We start from the raw sequence: 20,964 nt of genomic DNA, 5'->3' as shown, positions 1-20,964 counted from the left end.
CTGATGGCAGAAAATCGAAGGGAACTGCAGAGGTAATCTTTCAAACATCTTCGAATAGATAAACTCTGTAATACCAATATTCAAGAAAGACTGGACAACTTATCATATTGACCAGTCAGTGAAATGGTGAGGCCCAGAATATGGGTATGAATTAATATCTCTTAGACATGGATTCATTAAGAACAGCCGGCATAATGTATAAAAGATGTTATATTTACAACAAATTCAACACTTACACTTGAAATTTCAGCAAAGGCAAGATAGTAGATTGAATACAGATTAATGGTTTTGAATCCCTGCTCTGTTCCCAGATCACTCCGTTTCTATCCTCCAACTTAGCTACTGTGCATGGCTGGACCACATTATTTGCAACCTTGCCGTCTGTTAAACCCAAAACTCTGTTTCTGGCCCTATGTCACTGTCACCAAAACTGCCTGTTTCCAATTCCGTGCCCCATTAAATATTCAAATGATATCCTAATGTTCGGATTGAACATTTTGAAATGATAGACAATGTAGAAAAGAAGACAGGAGTAACCCTGATGATGATGGATGATGTAAAGGGAAAAAATGAAAACTAATCTTGGCTTGGGTGAAAAGAAAGTAGAATGATCATGTTTGGAGATGAGAAATAAAAAGGCAGGAAACAATGCTTGGGGGGGTGGGTCAGTGTTGGATAGTGTATTCATGAAGAAATATGATGTCTTACAAACAAAGGTTGTTGACAGTAGTTGAGTATATTTAATCTTCTAGACTGAAGAAATCAAGTTGACAAAGAATTCCATGAACCCCCTGTCCTCCTGAATGCATTCACATTTCCTTGAGCAACACTGTAGAATGAATTAGAGAAGAGGCTATTCTAGATCTTGTTTTATGTCATGTGATGAGGTTAATTAGTAACGGAGCAAGGAATCTTCTGGAAGTGTGTTCATAATGTGTAAATCTCTCCAACCAAGGCTGGAGGCTGCTACATTTCCAAAATGTGCCCCAGCTCCTTTGGACAATTGTGGCAGGGAAAGATGTCTCAAATGTTTGAGTGACCGATGAAGCAAGCCGTTTTAAGTTTCTGCTTTGCTGTATTCTCCACAAGCAGGACACTGCTGCCAAGCCATAAAGATGTTCTGTCCACCACGCAAATATATAATGTTGTACAAGTTTCAGTGCTGGGGTGATGTCAGGTATGTAGGCTGTACATACCAACACTGGCAGGCTGTATCAAACAACACATCCCTTTTCTAGATTAGGCTGTGTTGAACCGTTCAGTCTGAGCAAAACTCAGCGTTATGTCCAAGATTTTGACCGAGCAACAGTGAAGGAACGATGGTGTCATCCCAAGTTGGAATGATGTGTAGCTAGGAGGAGAGCTTGCAGATGGTGGTGTTTCCTTGCAGCTGTCCTTTCCTTTACAGGTGGGAGATGTCACAGGTGTAGAATGTGCCAAAGGAGGTTTCGGGAGTTGCTGCAGTACGTTTTGCAGATGGCATGCTACTGTGGTGATGGTGTTTGAAAGGTACAAATCAAATAAGCTGCTTCATCCTGGCTGTCATCAAAACGATTTGGTATCATTTCAGGAGCCACTCTTGGTAATGGTTATTCAAGTCTCCCACATAGGGTCCATTTTGTGCCCTTGCCTCAGTTATTTTTCAAGTAACGTTCAAAGTTGAGGTGTACTGAATAATTAACAATGGGATTCGGAGTTGGGGAGGATGGAAATGTGTTAAATGGTAGGCGCTGCTCAATGTGGAGAGAGCTTTCAGTTTCTCGGGTGCAATTGACAGTGACTTCCTGTGTATTGATGTCAATGGCACAGAATTGCTGTCCCAGTTCAGTAGCAGAAGATACGTCAAGTTAAAAGTAGTATACAGATTTGTGAAAGGTAAGAAGTGATGTTATGTAGATTTCATAGAATCCCTACGGTGTGGAAGCAGGCCATTCAGCCCATCAAGTCCATGCTAATCCACCAAAGCAAATCCCATCCAGACCCAATCTCCACTCCTGTCCTTGTAACCCTGTATTCCTCACAGCTAATGCACCTAACCTGCACATCTTTGGACTTTAGGAGAAAATCGGAACACTTAAAACCCATGCAGGGAAGATTGTGCAAACTCCATACAGACAGTTGCCTAAGGCTGGAATTGAATCTGGGTCCTGGCACTGAGGCAGCAGTACTAAACATTGAGTCGCAGTGCTACCCTGTGGCACCTCATACCCGTTTATGCTGAGGGCACTTGTTCATAACTAACTTTAATGATTTGGACTGGTGACTTGGAAATATAATTTCTAAATCAGCAGGTGACACCAAATTGTGTGACCAAATTTTAGGTAGAAATTAGAAATCTTGCAGAATGGCAAATTGAACTCGGTCCAGCTAAATGAATTGGTGCATTTTAGTCTAAAACATAAGAAGGCCCATACTGCTTGAATAATGAGCTCAGTTGGGAGGTGGAAGAAAGAGATCTTAGACTGCGGACACAAATCACTAAAAACTGACGCAGATTAATAGGATAATCAAATAATGAACAAAGCAAGCACTTGAGCTTGTTTCTGCAGAGCTGACAAGCTGTTTTAAACATGGAGAGTACTTTGGTTTGACCTCACTGGGAATACAGAATATAGTTTTGGTTACATTATGAAAACATTGGTGAAAATGTACAAAAATGATTCACAGGCATGGCGCAAGATCTCTAATTTTCTAACTTTCAGGAAATCCTGAGGAGGCTACTTAGGAACAGACTAATGAATGATGTGAAAGAACTCATTTAAATAGTGAAATGAATTGGAAGGATAGATGTTAGAATAAATGGTTAGACTTATGGGTGTCACAGTACAGACTGAGAGCCAAATCAAAATGGCCTCCCTATCTCTATTTTTACATGATAAAATTAAACCCTTCAATGTCCCTCACAACTGCTCCTATGGTTCCTAACCAGGTTTTTAAAATACCCTGTACTAGAATAACCGATACTAGATGCCAAGCGTGTAGCTTAAAAGAATTAGCAACTTATGAATGATGCAGTAGCTTTTGCAGAGTAATGTTAAACAACAAGGTAATCTAATGTCTGGTTTAAACTTGGAGAGTGGGGGCTAAAATCAAAATAGAGACAGAGACAAAAAAACAGACAGTTGAGGGATAAATAAAAAAAGAGATGGAATTGGCCAATTCACTTAAGCAGTCTACCTAATCTGTAATATCACAAGCATATAGGATTGTATCTTCTGAGTTTTTGAAATGCCTGCCAATGCAAACAGCTTCCAGTCGGCTCTGAGGGACACTTAGTCTCTGTAACAGAGATTCTATTGTTTGAACTTTGAATACGTTGATAATGGGAGGATAACCAGAGAGTAAATCAGATCTCCTTCCAGTAGCATTGGCAGCCACAATCCTCTGAAAAGAAAAGCCTAAAACCTGTTCAAACTTTGGCTTCTCTTTCTATATTTTTCCGCATTCTCTTTGCATCAACCTTCCCGTAGGCTTGTATTAACCTTCAAGCATCTGCCATTCCATTTCAGGATACTGCTTCTCTGGAGTCAAAATGTCTATGGAGTACTTGGAGCAAGAATCAACCTGCAACTAAATTCTAAGCTTGGCCTCATAAATGTCATTTGTTTGATATAGAAACAGCTGCTGCTCACAACTCTGAATGTTACCTTCCACTCTCAGCTCACAGTTAACAGCTCCAAACTGGAAAAAAAATCTCAACATAGGGGTGAACAAAGCTAGAGGCTGGTCGAACTATGGGATGGTCGAAATAAATCCAATGGTAAATTCAGAATAAGCTGCTTTAGAATCATAGAATCCCTACTGTGTCAAAGCGGTCATTTGGTCCTTTGACTTCACAATGCTGTTCCGAAATTATCCCGTCCAAACACACCATCCTATCCTAGATAATAAAATGTGAGGCTGGATGAACACAGCAGGCCAAGCAGCATCTCAGGAGCACAAAAGCTGACGTTTCGGGCCTAGACCCTTCATCAGAGAGGGGGATGGGGAGAGGGAACTGGAATAAATAGGGAGAGAGGGGGAGGCGGGCCGAAGATGGAGAGTAAAGAAGATAGGTGGAGAGAGTATAGGTGGGGAGGTAGGGAGGGGATAGGTCAGTCCAGGGAAGACGGACAGGTCAAGGAGGTGGGATGAGGTTAGTAGGTAGATGGGGGTGCGGCTTGGGGTGGGAGGAAGGGATGGGTGAGAGGAAGAACCGGTTAGAGAGGCAGAGACAGGTTGGACTGGTTTTGGGATGCAGTGGGTGGGGGAGAAGAGCTGGGCTGGTTGTGTGGTGCAGTGGGGTGAGGGGACGAACTGGCCTGGTTTAGGGATGCAGTAGGGGAAGGGGAGATTTTGAAACTGGTGAAGTCCACATTGATACCGTTAGGCTGCAGGGTTCCCAGGCGGAATGAGTTGCTGTTCCTGCAACCTTCGGGTGGCATCATTGTGGCAGTGCAGGAGGCCCATGATGGACATGTCATCTAGAGAATGGGAGGGGGAGTGGAAATGGTTTGCGACTGGGAGGTGCAGTTGTTTGTTGCGAACTGAGCGGAGGTGATCTGCAAAGCGGTCTCCAAGCCTCCGCTTGGTTTCCCCAATGTAGAGGAAGCCGCACCGGGTACAGTGGATGCAGTATACCACATTGGCAGATGTGCAGGTGAACCTCTGCTTAATGTGGAATGTCATCTTGGGGCCTGGGATAGGGGCGAGGGAGGAGGTGTGGGGGCAAGTGGAGCATTTTCTGCAGTTGCAGGGGAAGGTGCCGGGTGTGGTGGTGTTGGAGGGCAGTGTGGAGCGAACAAGGGAGTCATGGAGAGAGTGGTCTCTCCGGAAAGCAGACAGGGGTGGGGATGGAAAAATGTCTTGGGTGGTGGGGTCGGATTGTAGATGGTGGAAGTGTCGGAGGATGATGCGTTGTATCCGGAGGTTGGTGGGGTGGTGTTTGAGAACGAGGGGGTCCTCTTAGGGCGGTTGTGGCGGGGGCGGGGTGTGAGGGATGTGTTGCAGGAAATACAGGAGACGCGGTCAAGGGCGTTCTCTATCACTGGGGGGGGGGGGGGAAGTTGCGGTCCTTAAAGAACTTGGACATCTTTATTACCTTTATTATCTTATTATCTTGGAATTCTCCAGCATCTGCAGTCACCATTATCTCTGACACCATCCTATCCTATCGCTTTAACCTTGTAAACCCTTACGCTGATCCACCTAGCCTGGACGTGATGAGCAATTCAGCATGGCCAATCCATCTAATCTGCACATCTTCGGATTTATCCAGAGAGTGTTTAGAAAGTGGAACTTGCTTACATATAGATGCATATTAGAGATTGAGTGCACTAGACAGTGCAAATCTTATGTCTCTGGACAAAATTCTAGCAATGATACAGAAGACTTGTCCTCCTGAATTTGCCACCCGCCTTGCCAAGCTGTACCAGTGCAGCTGTAACACTGGCATCTATCTGATCATGTGAAAAATTGCCTTGCTAGTCCTGTACACAAAGCAGGACAAATCCAACCTGTCTGGATACCCACCACCATCAGTTTACTTTTGATCATAGAAAAAGTGATGGAAGGTGCTATCAAGCAGCACCTGTTCACTGAAGTCCGCTTTAGCTTCTGCAAGAGTTACCCATCTCCTGATCCCATTACAGCCTTGGTTCAAACCACCAATTTGGAAAAATCTTCAGCCAGAAGTGCTGATCACAAATGTCAGTCTTCCCCCAATTTGACTGATTCCACATGAAATGGGGAGGAGGTGGGAGGGTTTGGAGGCATTGAGTTCTACCAGGATCACTCAGCTCTTGCTATCATTACTTACTCGATTCAAAGCGGGTCAAAAGAGCTGAATTCCAGAGGTGAGCTTCAAGTGACAGCCTTTGACATCAAGGGTGCATTCCACCAAATGTCGCTTGAAGGAGGCCTAGCTAAGTGGAATCAATAGGAATTGGGGAGGGGGAGGGGGGTGGGCTGTTGGTTGTTGGGAGTTGGCACACAGGAAGATGGTTGAAATTGTTGGATGTCAGTCATTGCCGCTGTAAGTATCACTGCAAGAGCTCTTCAGGGCAGTGTCCTAGCCTCAACCATCTTCAGCAACTTCATCAATGACCTTCCCTCCATCAAACGGTCAGATGTGGGGATATGCCGATGACCGATTGCACTATGTTCAACACCATCTGCAACACTGATACTGAAGTGGTCCATATTTAAATGCAACAATGCTGGTCAATATCTAGGATTGGTCTGACAAGTGGCAAGTAATAATCACTCCTTACAAGTGCCAGGCAGTGACCATCTCCACTAAGAGATGACTTATCCACTGCTTCTTGACATTTAATGGTGCTCATGATTTAGAGGTGCCACTGGTAGACTGGTTTAGATAGGTGGACCAGTATTACACTCCACAGTTCTGAGGAAGGCTCACCGGACTTGAAATGTTAATTCTGATTTTTGTTTTTTTTTTCTCCACTGATGCTGCCAGACCTGCTGAGCTTTTCCAGCAACGTCTGTTTTTGTTCCTGATTTACAGCATCCGCAGTTTCTTCATTTTTACGCCCATTCAGGTTTGTGCACAGGACTTTGTAAGACTATGCAAAACAAAGATTAGGAGGTATGCGAGATATCCTAAGTGTTAGTACTTAGATTAGCATTTCCAAAAACAATTAAAATAGCAGTTTGAATAATGCACTAGATTTGATACTGGATCCTCAGAAATGATTGATCGATTTTAATTTGGTTCTGACAAGGTGAAACACTTCTATACTGGCTTAAGGGATCCAAGTGAAGTGAGTTCAGGAGCCTTGGCCCAATTTCAAATGGCAGTAAACTGACAAAATTTGCAGTCTAAGCCAGTAAACCTACAGGATGCCTATGTAACAAAACCTGTTTAATTGTTTTTGAAAGCGCTAATCTGCGAAAGTAACACTAAGCGAACTTATTTGGAAATGTGAATCTTTGGGAGACTTTTCTTTGTATAGTCCTGTGCGCAAACCTGAATGGGGGTAGTACTGGTCCCCCTAACAACAACAACTTAATTGGACCATTGGAACAATTGGTCTTTACAATGAAAACATAGTCCAGTATCCTTGAATTCAAAATAAATGTCTGAAGCTGTTTCATTATGCTGTAATTAGACAATATATGGCAATGAGCTTGGAAATATTTAGTCGGGTGATGGAAGCAATTGTCCAGAATTAGTCAACTAAAAATATGCAACTGCATGGAATGCGGTTCAATACAAAAGCATGAAAATAGAAACTAAACAGCCTTGCTTTACTTGCAATTAGCTACTTATTTGTTCCCCCTAAAATTTTAAAAGCTTCACTGACCATTGTCTGATATTTATGTAACTGGCTTTCCCTAATTGTCCAGCAGCAACTGTCCCAGTTTTCTGATTCCAGGGTACAAAAGTCCAGCTGTAATGAAGTTAATTGGACTAGATTTGTAATGCCTGTTGTAAGAGTATAATTGTAACATGGGGATGATTTTGGAATTCCTTTTTTGTCTAATATGACGGAAGTGAAAATTGGAAGGAATATACTGTTTCATCCTGTAGACCATCAACGCATATTTAGTGCCAAATTGTTGCTAAAACGGTGAAATTTATGTTACGTGGTAGATTCACCCATTGCATTGAGGGTACTTGTGTGCATTTGTGTGTCATTTGCCTGATGGAACATACCCCTTTAGAACACTATTTCCTTAAGTACCTTCAAACACTAAAATGTGACAGTACCTGGATATTATTATTTTTTGTATATTGGCACAATATACAAAGTCACTATGGGGTATATATGCTACAGCAGTGGTGCCTCTACATCAGGGCTGTAAAGGATCCAGGTTCAAGTCCAGCCTGTTCTGAAGGTGTGTCATAACATATCACTCCAAATGGGTTGATGAAATTACCCACATGTTCAACAAATATTGATCTGTCCTTTTGTGGATTTTAGAACTCTTCGGGATTTGTATTCTTTACATCTTGAACATCATGAGTAATGATCTTAAGCATTTAACTTAGTCAACTCACCTTGAACATAGAAAGCCTTACAAGTTTAAGACGTCAAATACAGCAGATCCTTCTCTTCTCACCCGACTTGCTAGTGGAAACTTTTCTAACAAAGACTAGTCACTTTCTTTTTAGCCCTGCAACTGAATTGTAATCATTCTCTGGGATAATTGGGACTGCAGATGCTGGAGAATCTAAGATAACAAGGTGTAGAGCTGCAAGATAATAAGATGTGAGGCTGGATGAACACAGCAGGCCAAGCAGCATCTCAGGAGCACAAAAGCTGACGTTTCGGGCCTAGACCCTTCATCAGAGAGGGGGATGGGAAGAGGGAACTGGAATAAATAGGGAGAGAGGGGGAGGCAGACCGAAGATGGGGAGTAAAGAAGATAGGTGGAGAGAGTATAGGTGGGGAGGTAGGGAGGGGATAGGTCAGTCCAGGGAAGACGGACAGGTCAAGGAGGTGGGATGAGGTTAATAGGTAGATGGGGGTGCAGCTTGGGGTGGGAAGAAGGGATGGGTGAGAGGAAGAACCGGTTATGGAGGCAGAGACAGGTTGGACTGGTTTTGGGATGCAGTGGGTGGGGGGGAAGAGCTGGTCTGGTTGTGTGGTGCAGTGGGGGGAGGGGACGAACTGGCCTGGTTTAGGGATGCAGTAGGGGAAGGGGAGATTTTGAAACTGGTGAAGTCCACATTGATACCATTAGGCTGCAGGGTTCCCAGGCGGAATATGAGTTGCTGTTCCTGCAACCTTCGGGTGGCATCATTGTGGCACTGCCGGAGGCCCATGATGGACATGTCATCTAAAGAATGGGAGGGGGAGTGGAAATGGTTTGCGACTGGGAGGTGCAGTTGTTTGTTGCGAACTGAGCGGAGGTGATCTGCAAAGCGGTCTCCAAGCCTCCGCTTGGTTTCCCCAATGTAGGGGAAGCCACACCGGGTACAGTGGATGCAGTATACCACATTGGCAGATGTGCAGGTGAACCTCTGCTTAATGTGGAATGTCTTCCGACACTTCCACCATCTACAATCCGACCCCACCACCCAAGACATTTTTCCATCCCCACCCCTGTCTGCTTTCCGGAGAGACCACTCTCTCCGTGACTCCCTTGTTCGCTCCACACTGCCCTCCAACCCCACCACACCCGGCACCTTCCCCTGCAACCGCAGGAAATGCTACACTTGCCCCCACACCTCCTCCCTCACCCCTATCCCAGGCCCCAAGATGACATTCCACATTAAGCAGAGGTTCACCTGCACATCTGCCAATGTGGTATACTGCATCCACTGTACCCGGTGTGGCTTCCCCTACATTGGGGAAACCAAGCGGAGGCTTGGAGACCGCTTTGCAGATCACCTCCGCTCAGTTCGCAACAAACAACTGCACCTCCCAGTCGCAAACCATTTCCACTCCCCCTCCCATTCTTTAGATGACATGCCCATCATGGGCCTCCGGCAGTGCCACAATGATGCCACCCAAAGGTTGCAGGAACAGCAACTCACATTCCGCCTGGGAACCCTGCAGCCTAATGGTATCAATGTGGACTTCACCAGTTTCAAAATCTCCCCTTCCCCAACTGCATCCCTAAACCAGCCCAGTTTGTCCCCTCCCCCCACTGCACCACACAACCAGCCCAGCTCTTCCCCTCCACCCACTGCATCCCAAAACCAGTCCAACCTGTCTCTGCCTCCCTAACCTGTTCTTCCTCTCACACATTCCTTCCTCCCACCCCTAGCCGCACCCCCATCTACCTACTAACCTCATCCCACCTCCTTGACCTGTCCGTCTTCCCTGGACTGACCTATCCCCTCCCTACCTCCCCACCTATACTCTCTCCACCTATCTTCTTTACTCTCCATCTTCAGCCCGCCTCCCCCTCTCTCCCTATTTATTCCAGTTCCCTCTCCCCATCCCCCTCTCTGATGAAGGGTCTAGGCCCGAAACGTCAGCTTTTGTGCTCCTGAGATGCTGCTTGGCCTGCTGTGTTCATCCAGCCTCACATTTTAGTATCTTGCAAAAACCCTAGTGATCTGTTTTATAAAACAGTTTTTTCAAAACTGCATGTTGCAACATGCAATCCAAAAATGTGCACCTCTCTCCTCTCAAATTGTATTTCTTTTCTCTCTTTAATGGAATGTGGGCATTGCTGACAAATTTGTTGCCCATACCTAATTTTGAAGGGCAGTTAAAAGTCAACTATGTTGCTGAGAGTCTGCATCATGTGTGCCAGATGGGGTAAAGGCAGTAGGTTGCCTCCCTAAAGGACATTATGAACAGATGTGTTTTTGAAAATTGATAGTTTCATGACTAAGACTAGCTTTGAATTATCATAATTATCTACACATTATAGGAGGTGTGTGTTTGCATTAAACAGGGTGCAGAGCATGTTATTAAGATGCTGTCTGAGATGGAGGGATTTAATTATGAGGAACAATTGAATAGGCTGGGGTTATTTCCCTTGGGGTAGTGAAAATTCACGTGGAATCTGATCGAGATGCTTAGGTTTCTGAGGTAGAAAGAAAGGACCCTTTTTTTATTAGTAGAGGTGTCAATGACTGGGGGCATAGACTTGAGGAAAGACAGTGTAGTCTAACAGCTGTATTAAGGAGAGAGTTGTTTCACTGAAGGTGGGAGTCTGGAATTCATTGAGAATTTGCCTGAAAAGGGTGGTTGAGTCAATGTTAAAAGTAACATTTACATAATGACTGGAGTTACTGTAGCCTGTAGGGCTATGGATCAAAAGCTAGTGAGATCAGGGTAATCAGATCTTTGGTAATAAAATGTGAGGCTGGATGAACACAGCAGGCCAAGCAGCATCTCAGGAGCACAAAAGCTGACGTTTCGGGCCTAGAAGGGTCTAGGCCCGAAACGTCAGCTTTTGTGCTCCTGAGATGCTGCTTGGCCTGCTGTGTTCATCCAGCCTCACATTTTATTATCTTGGAATCTCCAGCATCTGCAGTTCCCATTATCTCTAATCAGATCTTTGTTGATTGGCATGGACATGAACTCAGTGGCCTCTTTCAGGGTTGTAAACATCGATTCTACCAGCTGCTTTGGCGAAAATTATACCCATGCCCCCAGAGCATTAGTCTGGGCTACTTCTGCTTGTCCAGTGACATTACCATACCAATGAATTATCATCTATCCATTTCTACATGATTGAAATTCTTTACTCATGGGAGGAGTGTTTTTGGCTTTCCTACAACAATCTAGTCTTGATTGACACCCTTGTGACTGTAGACTGGTTTTTCTAAACAATTCGTATCATGGTCTTAGATTCTGTTTGATGCTAATTTAAACATTCAAGCCCAAGTGTAAATGTTCCTGAGCTATAACGCTACATGTTCATTGTTACAGCAAACTTGCTGGTTTTTTTCTCAGTTAGAGATGCCAATTTAAAAGCATAACAACCCAATAATATAAGTTAAGACTTCATCATCTTGCTTCGGTATGGTACGGTTTTGGTAACTTTTGCCATGTTATTCCACACAAATTTCAAAACAATTCCAACAATTATTTATGTATTTCTTGGCATGTTTGTGCCTTCCCTAATATTGTAGGACCTTCATGCCAAGGTTGCTAATGGACTTCTGTACTAGTTATGTACATATGCAATTGTTGATTAAGCTGCAGTGAAAAGGACCCCAGTTACATTCAAAATGTAAATGTGTAAATTTCATAGCATTGAAGATTGCATAAACCTGAGTTGTATGAACCAGACCAGGGCCTTGCACCATATTGTAAGGAGATAGACTAGACCCTACCTTTTATATTTAAAGGCAAACGTAAAGTGCATGTGAGATAATGAAATGTGAGGCTGGATGAACACAGGCACAGCAGCATCTCAGGAGCACAAAAGCTGACTTTTTGGGCCTAGACCCTTCTTCAGAGAGGGGGATGGGGTGAGGGTTCTGGAATAAATAGGGAGAGAGGGGGAGGCGGACCGAAGATGGAGAGAAAAGAAGATAGGTGGAGACGAGAGTATAGGTGGGGAGGTAGGGAGGGGATAGGTCAGTCCAGGGAAGACGGACAGGTCAAGGAGGTGGGATGAGGTTGGTAGGTCGGAGATGGAGGTGCGGCTTGGGGTGGGAGGAAGGGATGGGTGAGAGGAAGAACAGGTTAGGGAGGCAGAGACAGGTTGGACTGGTTATGGGATGCAGTGGGAGGAGGGGAAGAGCTGGGCTGGTTGTGTGGTGCAGTGGGGTGAGGGGACGAACTGGGCTGGTTCAGGGATGCGGTGGGGGAAGGAGGGGTTTTGAAGCTGGTGAAGTCCACATTGATACCATTGGGCTGCAGGGTTCCCAAGCGGAATATGAGTTGCTGTTCCTGCAACCTTCGGCCCAATGGTATCAATGTGGACTTCACCAGCTTCAAAATCTCCCCTTCCCCCACCGCATCCCAAAACCAGCCCGGTTCGTCCCCTCCCCCCACTGCATCACACAACCAGCCCAGCTCTTCCCCTCCACCCACCCCATAACCAGTCCAACCTGTCTCTGCCTCCCTAACCTGTTCTTCCTTTCACCCATCCCTTCCTCCCACCCCAAGCCACACCTCCATCTCCTACCTACCAACCTCGTCCCACCTCCTTGACCTGTCCGTCTTCCCTGGACTGACCTATCCCCTCTCTACGTCCCCACGTATACTCTCCTCTCCACCTATCTTCTTTTCTCTCCATCTTTGGTCCGCCTCCCCCTCTCTCCCTATTTATTCCAGAACCCTCACCCCATCCCCCCTCTGATGAAGGGTCTAGGCCCGAAACGTCAGCGCTTGTGCTCCTGAGATGCTGCTGGGCCTGCTGTGTTCATCCAGCCTCATGTCATTATCTTGGATTCTCCAGCATCTGCAGTTCCCATTATCACTAAAGTGCATGTGATTTGGTCGGTTCATTATGCTTTAATCAAAATGTATTTTATTCTTATGATACAGTTAAAATACAAAAAAGGCATTACTTGCAACAAGATAATTTATTACTTAACCACTAATCATCAATTGTTCCAATATAGACAGCATCCCAATAACGTACCCTTGGTAAGGTAACTTAGCAAAGCAGTTAAGTTTCTGACATGCTGCCTGTCTACAGTCTGACAGAACAAAATGCTGAAAGAAACAGCCTACCTCTGTGAAGGGTGCTAAAAGTAGAGTATTCCCTGTAAGGTATTAGACATCCTTCATAGTTGAATTTCCAACAGATTGCTTCTCAGGTGAACTTTAAAGTCAAGGTGTTGCTATTATTACCTGGGCTGCTTTGATGACTTTCAGCTAATTTTATGGGTAATGCAACTCCGCCCGTTGTTTTAAAAGCAGGAACAAAATGGCTTCCTCACTTGATTTCTACAAGATCAAAACCATCTTCCAAATTAGATGGCTGGTTAAGTCCAATATAAATCCAGTTTGAAGAAAGTATTTTTTAAAAAAAAACTGCAGATGTCAAGACAAAACAGAAACAAAAAGAAATTGCTGGTGAAACTCATCTGGTCTGGCAGCATCTTTGGGAAGAAAGCAGAGTTTCGAGTTGGCTCAATGTTAACTCTGCTTTTGTAAAACTGTTTATGGCTTTCACATTTTGAGAGAGTGTGACATGCAGTGCCTTTGTGTTTGAGTGACCCTTTTGAATCAGTTTCAGGAAACTGTGATCTTGAAGGTTCTTTTCTTACCTCTTGAAGCAGGAGAGGGGTGTTGAATCTGTAAAAGAAGTCATGATTCTTAGATGGTCATCTTTTGAGGTCAATTTTTAAACATTAAACTAGGCTAGGATCCAGATAATACCAGAACATAACATTGTTCTACAAAATAGTCGTATTCATTTTCTAATCAGTGGTTTGAATATTTCCTTCCAAGCCATGTACCATCTTAGTTTTATATCATAAATATGGACTTGTTGTCAGTTTCGTATAAAGGTTGATCCCTGTTCTTTGGCTGCCAAAAATGAATTTTTCATAAAAAAAGCTTTAAGTTTTCCAAAGAGACATTGCTCCAATTAGCTTACAACAAGCTTACTCAGCAGAGAACAAGTGGAAGCTGGGGTTTTCTGATCTACCTGCCCTAGTTTAAAGGTTTTGCAAACATTTGTAGCTTGGGTTGTGGGTGAGGTTGTTGATTTGTTCATTCAGCTGGTTTGTTTTCATTCTGCCGTTTCATCACCATGCTAGGTAACGGTGAGGCCTCTGAAGCAATGTTGTTCTACTCCGCTCAGAATTTATACTGTCCAGTCTGTTATGGTGAGTTGTCATTTCCAGTTCTATTCTGTATGGGGTTGTACATGGACTCCAATTCTATATGTTTGTTGATTGCATTATGGGTTTGAGAACCATGTCTGTAGGAATTCCTGTGCATGCCTCTGTTTGGCTTGGGCTACTTTGGCTACCTTGTCCCACTTAAACTGATGACCGTCATTGTCTGAGTGTACTGATATTAGGGCAAGGTCGTCGTGTTGTTTTGCTGCTGGCTGATGTTAGTGTATTCTGGCTAGTTGCCTTCCTGCCTGTCCAATGTAATGCTTGTGACAGTCGCTGCATGTTATTTTGTAAGCTACATTTGTTCTGCATGTTGTAGCTATGGAGTCTCTAATTCTTGAGTGTTTGTTTGTAGCGTAGCTGCGGGTTTGTGTGCTACCATGATTACTAGTGGTCTTGGCAATCTTGTCAGTTCTGATGTATTCTTGATGTACAGTAGTGTGTTAGGGTGTACTGTGTCCTCTTGATGCCTGTTTAATAGGCATCTGCATATGAAGTTGAGGCGATATCCATTCATAGCCAAGATTTTTATACAGGTGCTCTGCCTCTCTTTTGCATAGTTCTGGCATTTTGCAGTGAGTGGTGGCCCATTTAAATAGTGTCCTAACACAGCTTTGTTTGTGCATGTTGGGGTGGTTACAGTGGAAGTTAAGGATTTGGTCTGCGTGGGTTGCTTTCCTGTATACAGAGGTTTGGAGCTACCTATTAGTCATACATTCAACCCTGATGTCTAGAAACAGAAGCTGATAGTTGTTTTCTCCTCCTCCTCTTGTGAATTTGATCCTGGCTAATATGTTGTTGATGAGGTGGTGGGTCTCTTCTGGTTTGGTGCATTTTAATGATTGCATTATAGATAATTAAATCAACAAACAGAATTGGATCTCATATACAAACTCATGCAGAACAGAACCGGAAATGACCGCTCACCATAACAGACCAGACAGTATACATTCCAAGTGGAGTAGAACAACATCGCTTCATTGGAGGCCTCATTGATGATTCCTACTCTAATGATTAATCAGCGCAATTTTCCCACTGAGATATCAGTAAACATCAGTAACAGTTCATATTTTTGTTTTAACTGCTGTGGGTAAGATTGGAACAAAGTGGAGTTGGTTTTGTATCAGGTAAAGAGGTAGCCAGTTGGTTTAAACCACTATAGATATGTGAGTCATGAATGTTAGTAGTTGAAAGTAAGACTCTAACTTGTACAGGGAAATGTTTAAATCATATGAAGTAGTCAGAATCATTTGGAGCGGAAACAGACTCTCGGCCCAACACGTCTATTCTGACCAGCTATCCTAAACTGGTCTAGTTCCATTTACCAGAATTTGGCCCCTCTCCCTTCCTATTCAAGGGCTCATCCAGATGTCTTTTAAATATAGTAATTTTACTCACCTTCGCTACCAGCCCTAACAGCTTGTTTTGTAGGTGCACCACCATCTGCATGAAAAATTACCCCGTGGTCCCTTTTAAATCTTTTCCCCTGTCACTTAGAACCTATGCCCTTTGGCTTTGGACACCCCTTGCCTGGGGAAAAAGACCTTAGCTATTCACTCTATCCATGACCCTCATGATCTTATAAACCTGTATAAGGCCATGCCTCAGCCTCGGGCCCAGAGAAAAGAAGCCCCAGCCTATTCAGTTTCTCCCTAGTGTTCAAATGTTCCAATCCAGCAGTGCGCTTAAATTTTTTTCTGAACCCTTTCAATGGTCCTCTAATGTTCTTTAGAGAAGGAAGTATACTTCCTATCCAGTGAGCTGCAGCAATTTAGCTTAATCTTCCCTTCCTCTAAAAAGGCCTGAAAAGCCTCTCCATTGATTTCACATTTTTTTAAACGTACAAGAAATTATAACTTGACCTGGACTGCAATTGCTCACCACGTTGTCATGAGTAATTACGGATGGGCAATAATTGCTGGTATTGCAAGAGAGACACATTTCCTTGAGTTAATACAATTATTTTCTCTCATTTTAAAAGCTGTAAAAGACCTACTAGGTTCAGAGCATTTTTGCGCAGTTCTGCGAGCAAGATGGATGCTGTATTTCTTAATGGAACAAACAACATTCAGAAAATGAATTATGTAAGGCTAACAAGCATCTTGTTTTAAACAGGAAATAAAATCATTTTTATATCCTAACTTTAGTAACTTGGCTGATGCAGGATCGGATCTCTGATCGGATCTCTGATCGGATCTCTGATCGGATCTCTGATCGGATCTCTGATCGGATCTCTGATCGGATCTCTGATCGGATCTCTGATCGGATCTCTGATCGGATCTCTGATCGGATCTCTGATCGGATCTCTGATCGGATCTCTGATCGGATCTCTGATCGGATCTCTCTCGGCCTCAATTCCATTTTCCTGCCTCCTCCTCATAACCAATTAACACATTAGTAATTTATCATGTCTACTGTTTTCCTAAAAACTTATTCAGGTTGCCTGTGTCCACTGCATTCTGGAGTGGCTGAATTCCACAGATCCATGATCCTTTTTCAGAGGAGTAATTCCTCTTTAGCAGTTTTATATCTGGCATTCCTCGGCCTAAAGCTATGGCTCTTCTTTTTGCTGTGTTGTCCACAAGAGGCATCCATCCTGTTTCTACTTTGTCAGTTCCCTTCAGCGACTTATATATCTCAATTAAATATGCTCCCATTCTTCTCAACTCTGAGTGTAGGCCTAAACTGCTCAACCTTTCTTCATAAAGAAAACCTTTAATCTCTGGAAAGAATCTACTGAATCATCTCTAAACTGCTTTCAATTCAATTAAATGATTCCCCTAGTAAGGGGGTGAAAACTGTATGTAGTACTCCAAGTGCTGTCCCACCAGTGCCTGCATTTACAACAACACTTCCCTGCTGTTATATTCCATTCTTTTAGCAATAAGTCCTAGAATTCTTTTTGGTTTCCCAATTACCTGCATTCTAGCTGTCTGATTCATGCACAAGAACACCCAGATCTGTCTGCACCAAACCAGTTTGAATTTTCTCTCCATTTAGATAAGTTCCCTTTTTATTCTTCCAACCAAAAGGGATGACCTCATACTTATCCATGTTAAATTTTACTAAATTTTGGCTCATTCACCCAACCTATCCATATCCAATGTAAATGTCATACTTCTTTATTGCAGCTTACTTTCCCATTGTCTTTTGTGCCATCTGCAGATCTGGTGTTGGTATACTCTAAATCTGTAGCCAACTCATTCATATAGATGGGCCTGAGGACCAAATGTTATGGCAACGCACTGGTTACAGCTAGCTTGCCAGAAAAAAGACCCAGTTATTCCCAACTATTTTCAAATTAGCCAATCCTCCATTCGAACTAAGAGGTTATCCTTAACTCCATGTGATTTTACTTTGTATAATAACCTTGTGTGACACCTTCTCAAATCCCTTCTGGAAATCCAAGAATAGTACATTGACAGGACCCCCCCATTATCCACTTTGCCTGTTACATCCTTGAATAATTCCAGCAAGTTGCTCAAACATGATTTATTTTTCATCAAACAGTGCTGACTCTGGCTTGTGTTTTGGATTTCATGTGACCCATTACTGCTTCCTTAACAGTGAATTCCAACAATTTTCTAATGGCGCATGTTAAATTAACTGGTCTATAGTTTCCTACTTTCTGCCTCCTTTTTTTGGAAAGGATATTATATCAGTGCTATTCCAATCTACTGGAACCTTTGCAGAATCCAGGGAATTTTAGAATATTATAATCAATGCATTCAGTATCTCCACTGCTACTTCCTTTAAGACACGAGGATGTAGGCCACCAAGCCCTGGGTCCTGTTTGTCTTCAATCCCAGTAATTTGCTCACCCATTTTAACCTAGTGATGCCTGCCTTCTGTAGAACATTTCAAAAGTTCTTTCTTCCAGTTTCTATATGTCACATAGAAAACACTTGGAATCTTCTTTACAGTTTAAGAATGCTTTCTATTTTTGTGTAGTTGACAAATATTTGAAACACTACAATCCTGTATATGATTAGTTCTGATTCCTGATTTGCATTTGTGAATTTGTACAGTTTTGCTTAATATTCTAAGTGCAGTGTAATGATTTAACATTTTAGTTTGCTGAAATTTGCAAAACCATTTTAGGAAAATCTCTGTTGCTCCTGATGCCCTATACGGCTTCAGAACAGTGTGTAAGTGTAATACAAAAACAGAAATTGCTGGCAAAACTTAGCAGATGTGACAGCGTCTGTGGGGAGACAGCAGAGTTGATGTTTCATGTGTCGTGACTCTTCAGAACTGTTCAAGAGAACAGTCCCTAGATTCCATGTTAACTCTGGGGAGTAAGCAGAGTTGCCAGACTTTGGTTTTACCAGTAATTTGTTTTTGTTTCAGATCTCGACCATCTGCAATTATTAGTTTTAATTTTATGGAGGCATAGTTGTTCATTGATCAATTCTGTACGATCTTCCATAGGTTTCATTTTTTTAAATGCTGCAATTGTGTTAGTGCTATTGTTTGCTCCCATTGCTGAAGATGAGGTGTCAATTTCTTCGTGCTGAGGTATACTGCTTTGCTAGTGTTTAACATCGTTTAGTTGTGTGTGAAATATACAGTAGGAAGAATGGAGCAAATGAAAATTTTCTAAAATCAAAGAAGGGATTTGGGTGTACCTGGCTGGAACAGCATTTATTGCCCATCCCTACTTTCCTATGAGAAGGTGATAGTGAGTTGCCAGCTTGAGCTGCTGCAGTCCATTTGGCATAGGTATATCTCCTGGTGCTGTTGGAGTTCTAGGAATGTGACTCAGTGATACTGAGCAAACTGCACTGTTTCCATCACTGACGAAGGGTCTAGGCCTGAAACGTCAGCTTTTGTGCTCCTGAGATGCTGCTTGGCCTGCTGTGTTCATCCAGCCTCACATTTTATTATCTTTGATTCTCCAGCATCTGCAGTTCCCATTATCTCTGCACTGTTTCCAAGTCAGGTTTGAAGGGAACTTGCACCTGGTGGTATTCCTGTGTATTTCCGGCCCTTGACCACCAAGATGGTAGTGATTGTGAATTTGAAAGGTGCTTCAAGAGCTTTGGTGTATTTCTGCAGTGAATCTTGTAGATGGTATATACTGTTAGTACTGTGCAGTGAAGGAGGGAATTAATGCTAGATGCGGTGCCAACAAAGCAGACTGTTTTGTACAGGTTGGTGTCATCTTGAGAACTCTACGCAAAACTGCTTAAAAAAATGTTTTGAAGATGTAGTTCCTACTTTAAGATACAAGCAAATCTGACAGTCACTTTGCATGTTGTAAAGTAGCACAAATAACATGATAAATATCAAACTAATCCTCTTAGTAATGGTAGCTGGAGAGAGAGTGAGCCAGGGCACCAGAGGGACAGTGAACTTATTGAAATAAGAGATTGAGGAATTTGACAGTGAAGATGTTTAGAATGTGTCCTAATGTGGGAAATCTAGAAGTCACTCAGAATGAAGCATCTGTGGTTTAAGACTGAATTTTTCTATAATTCATAACTCATTGTAAGTGTTTGATCTGGAGAGTTTTGGAGTCTGGATTATTGAATATATTCAAGGTTAAATTCAGCAGATCTTTGAATTACAAAGGAGTTGAAGGTTATTGGAGTAGGAAGGAAAGTGGAGTTGAAACCACAATGAGGTCTGCCACGATTTTCTTGAATAGTGAATCAGACATGATGCCAAATTGCCTACTGCTTCTCCTGTCTTAGGTTCTTAATTATTTATTTTGAATTGCACATTAATCCATTTGCGTTCTCCTGAATGAGTAAACTGCTTTGAGCACATTGTAAATTGTCATTGATGGCATCACTGACAAAACAGCATTACCCCAGTTCTGTTTTGGAATGTTGAAGCTAAATTAAACTAAATTGATTGTAAGGTAAGTGCTACTGTTGTGTGAAGTGGCAAGTGTTGTCTATTTTATTGGCGTTGAAGATTTCATTCTTAGAGCTGGATACCTGCAAAATCTGTTCATGGATCGTTAATCTTGCCTTTTTAACTTGCATTCATGCGTTCTGTCATGAAGGTTTGATTAATGTCAGGATCATGGGAGTAGTGAGTAGTGTGGCTCGAAAGGACCAATGTTGCAGGTGGCAGGTGCCAGGGGGAAGTGGAGATGTGGTTGAGCCACAACTGTCTGGGAGAATGAACAGCCTTGGAAATGTTGGAATGTGTTGAAATTCTCCTGATTTTTTAAAGGGCTGCACACACAGCAGGTTTTATGCATTTTAGGAACAGAACTAATGAACCAGTGTCTAAAACAGTTAAAAACCATACAAACAGCCTTCATTTATGTTTGTACAGATTTTGCGGTTTTATCAGTGCATACTGCAACAGAAGTATTTCTGATAAGCCATAGGTTTCGGGTTGGGACATAAACCATGTCTTCCAATGTAGATGCAAAACACAATAGTAGCCATTATCTTGGTGTACACTGCTTTTTGGGATCTAAAGGTCTGTTCCATAAAAGCAGGTCAGGAGCCTTTTGTTTGAATTAAAAATGCTTAGAGTTGTAACTGTTTAAATCATGCATGGAAAGGGAAGAGTCAGCTGTTTTATCAATGACCCTCAGTCCATCATAATTTTAGAAGTGGGGATCCTTACTAATTTGCACAGTAGATAACTGTGTTTGCAATTCTTGGAAACAAAAATCTCTCTAGATATGCAGCAAAACCTTGATGACTCTGAGGCTCAGTTCAGTTAGTGATGAGTAAGACTTATACTGTGCAAGGTCAGGAAATAGCCATCTCCAACAGAAGACA

At 42.9% G+C, this 20,964-nt stretch overlaps 1 protein-coding gene across 6 annotated transcripts in view; it reads left to right on the top strand.

The window, feature by feature from the left end:
• fbxw7 (F-box and WD repeat domain containing 7) overlaps window positions 1–20,964 on the top strand; it is a 327,970-nt gene that overhangs the window by 107,702 nt on the left and 199,304 nt on the right. Inside the window, exon 1 of one of the 6 annotated variants that reach the window (XM_059645302.1) lies at window positions 14,182–14,200. The exons of the other annotated variants lie outside the window; for them this stretch is intronic. Coding sequence (XP_059501285.1) covers window positions 14,198–14,200 — 3 coding nt within the window. The 5' untranslated portion in view covers window positions 14,182–14,197. Of the gene's footprint in view, window positions 1–14,181; window positions 14,201–20,964 lie in introns of those variants that run through there. 6 annotated transcript variants of the gene reach the window in all.

This window comes from Stegostoma tigrinum, chromosome 1, assembly GCF_030684315.1.
Source record: "Stegostoma tigrinum isolate sSteTig4 chromosome 1, sSteTig4.hap1, whole genome shotgun sequence".
Classification (NCBI taxonomy): domain Eukaryota; kingdom Metazoa; phylum Chordata; class Chondrichthyes; order Orectolobiformes; family Stegostomatidae; genus Stegostoma; species Stegostoma tigrinum.
Note: the sequence above shows the minus strand (reverse complement) of the source record. Positions and strands in the feature narration are given on the sequence as shown.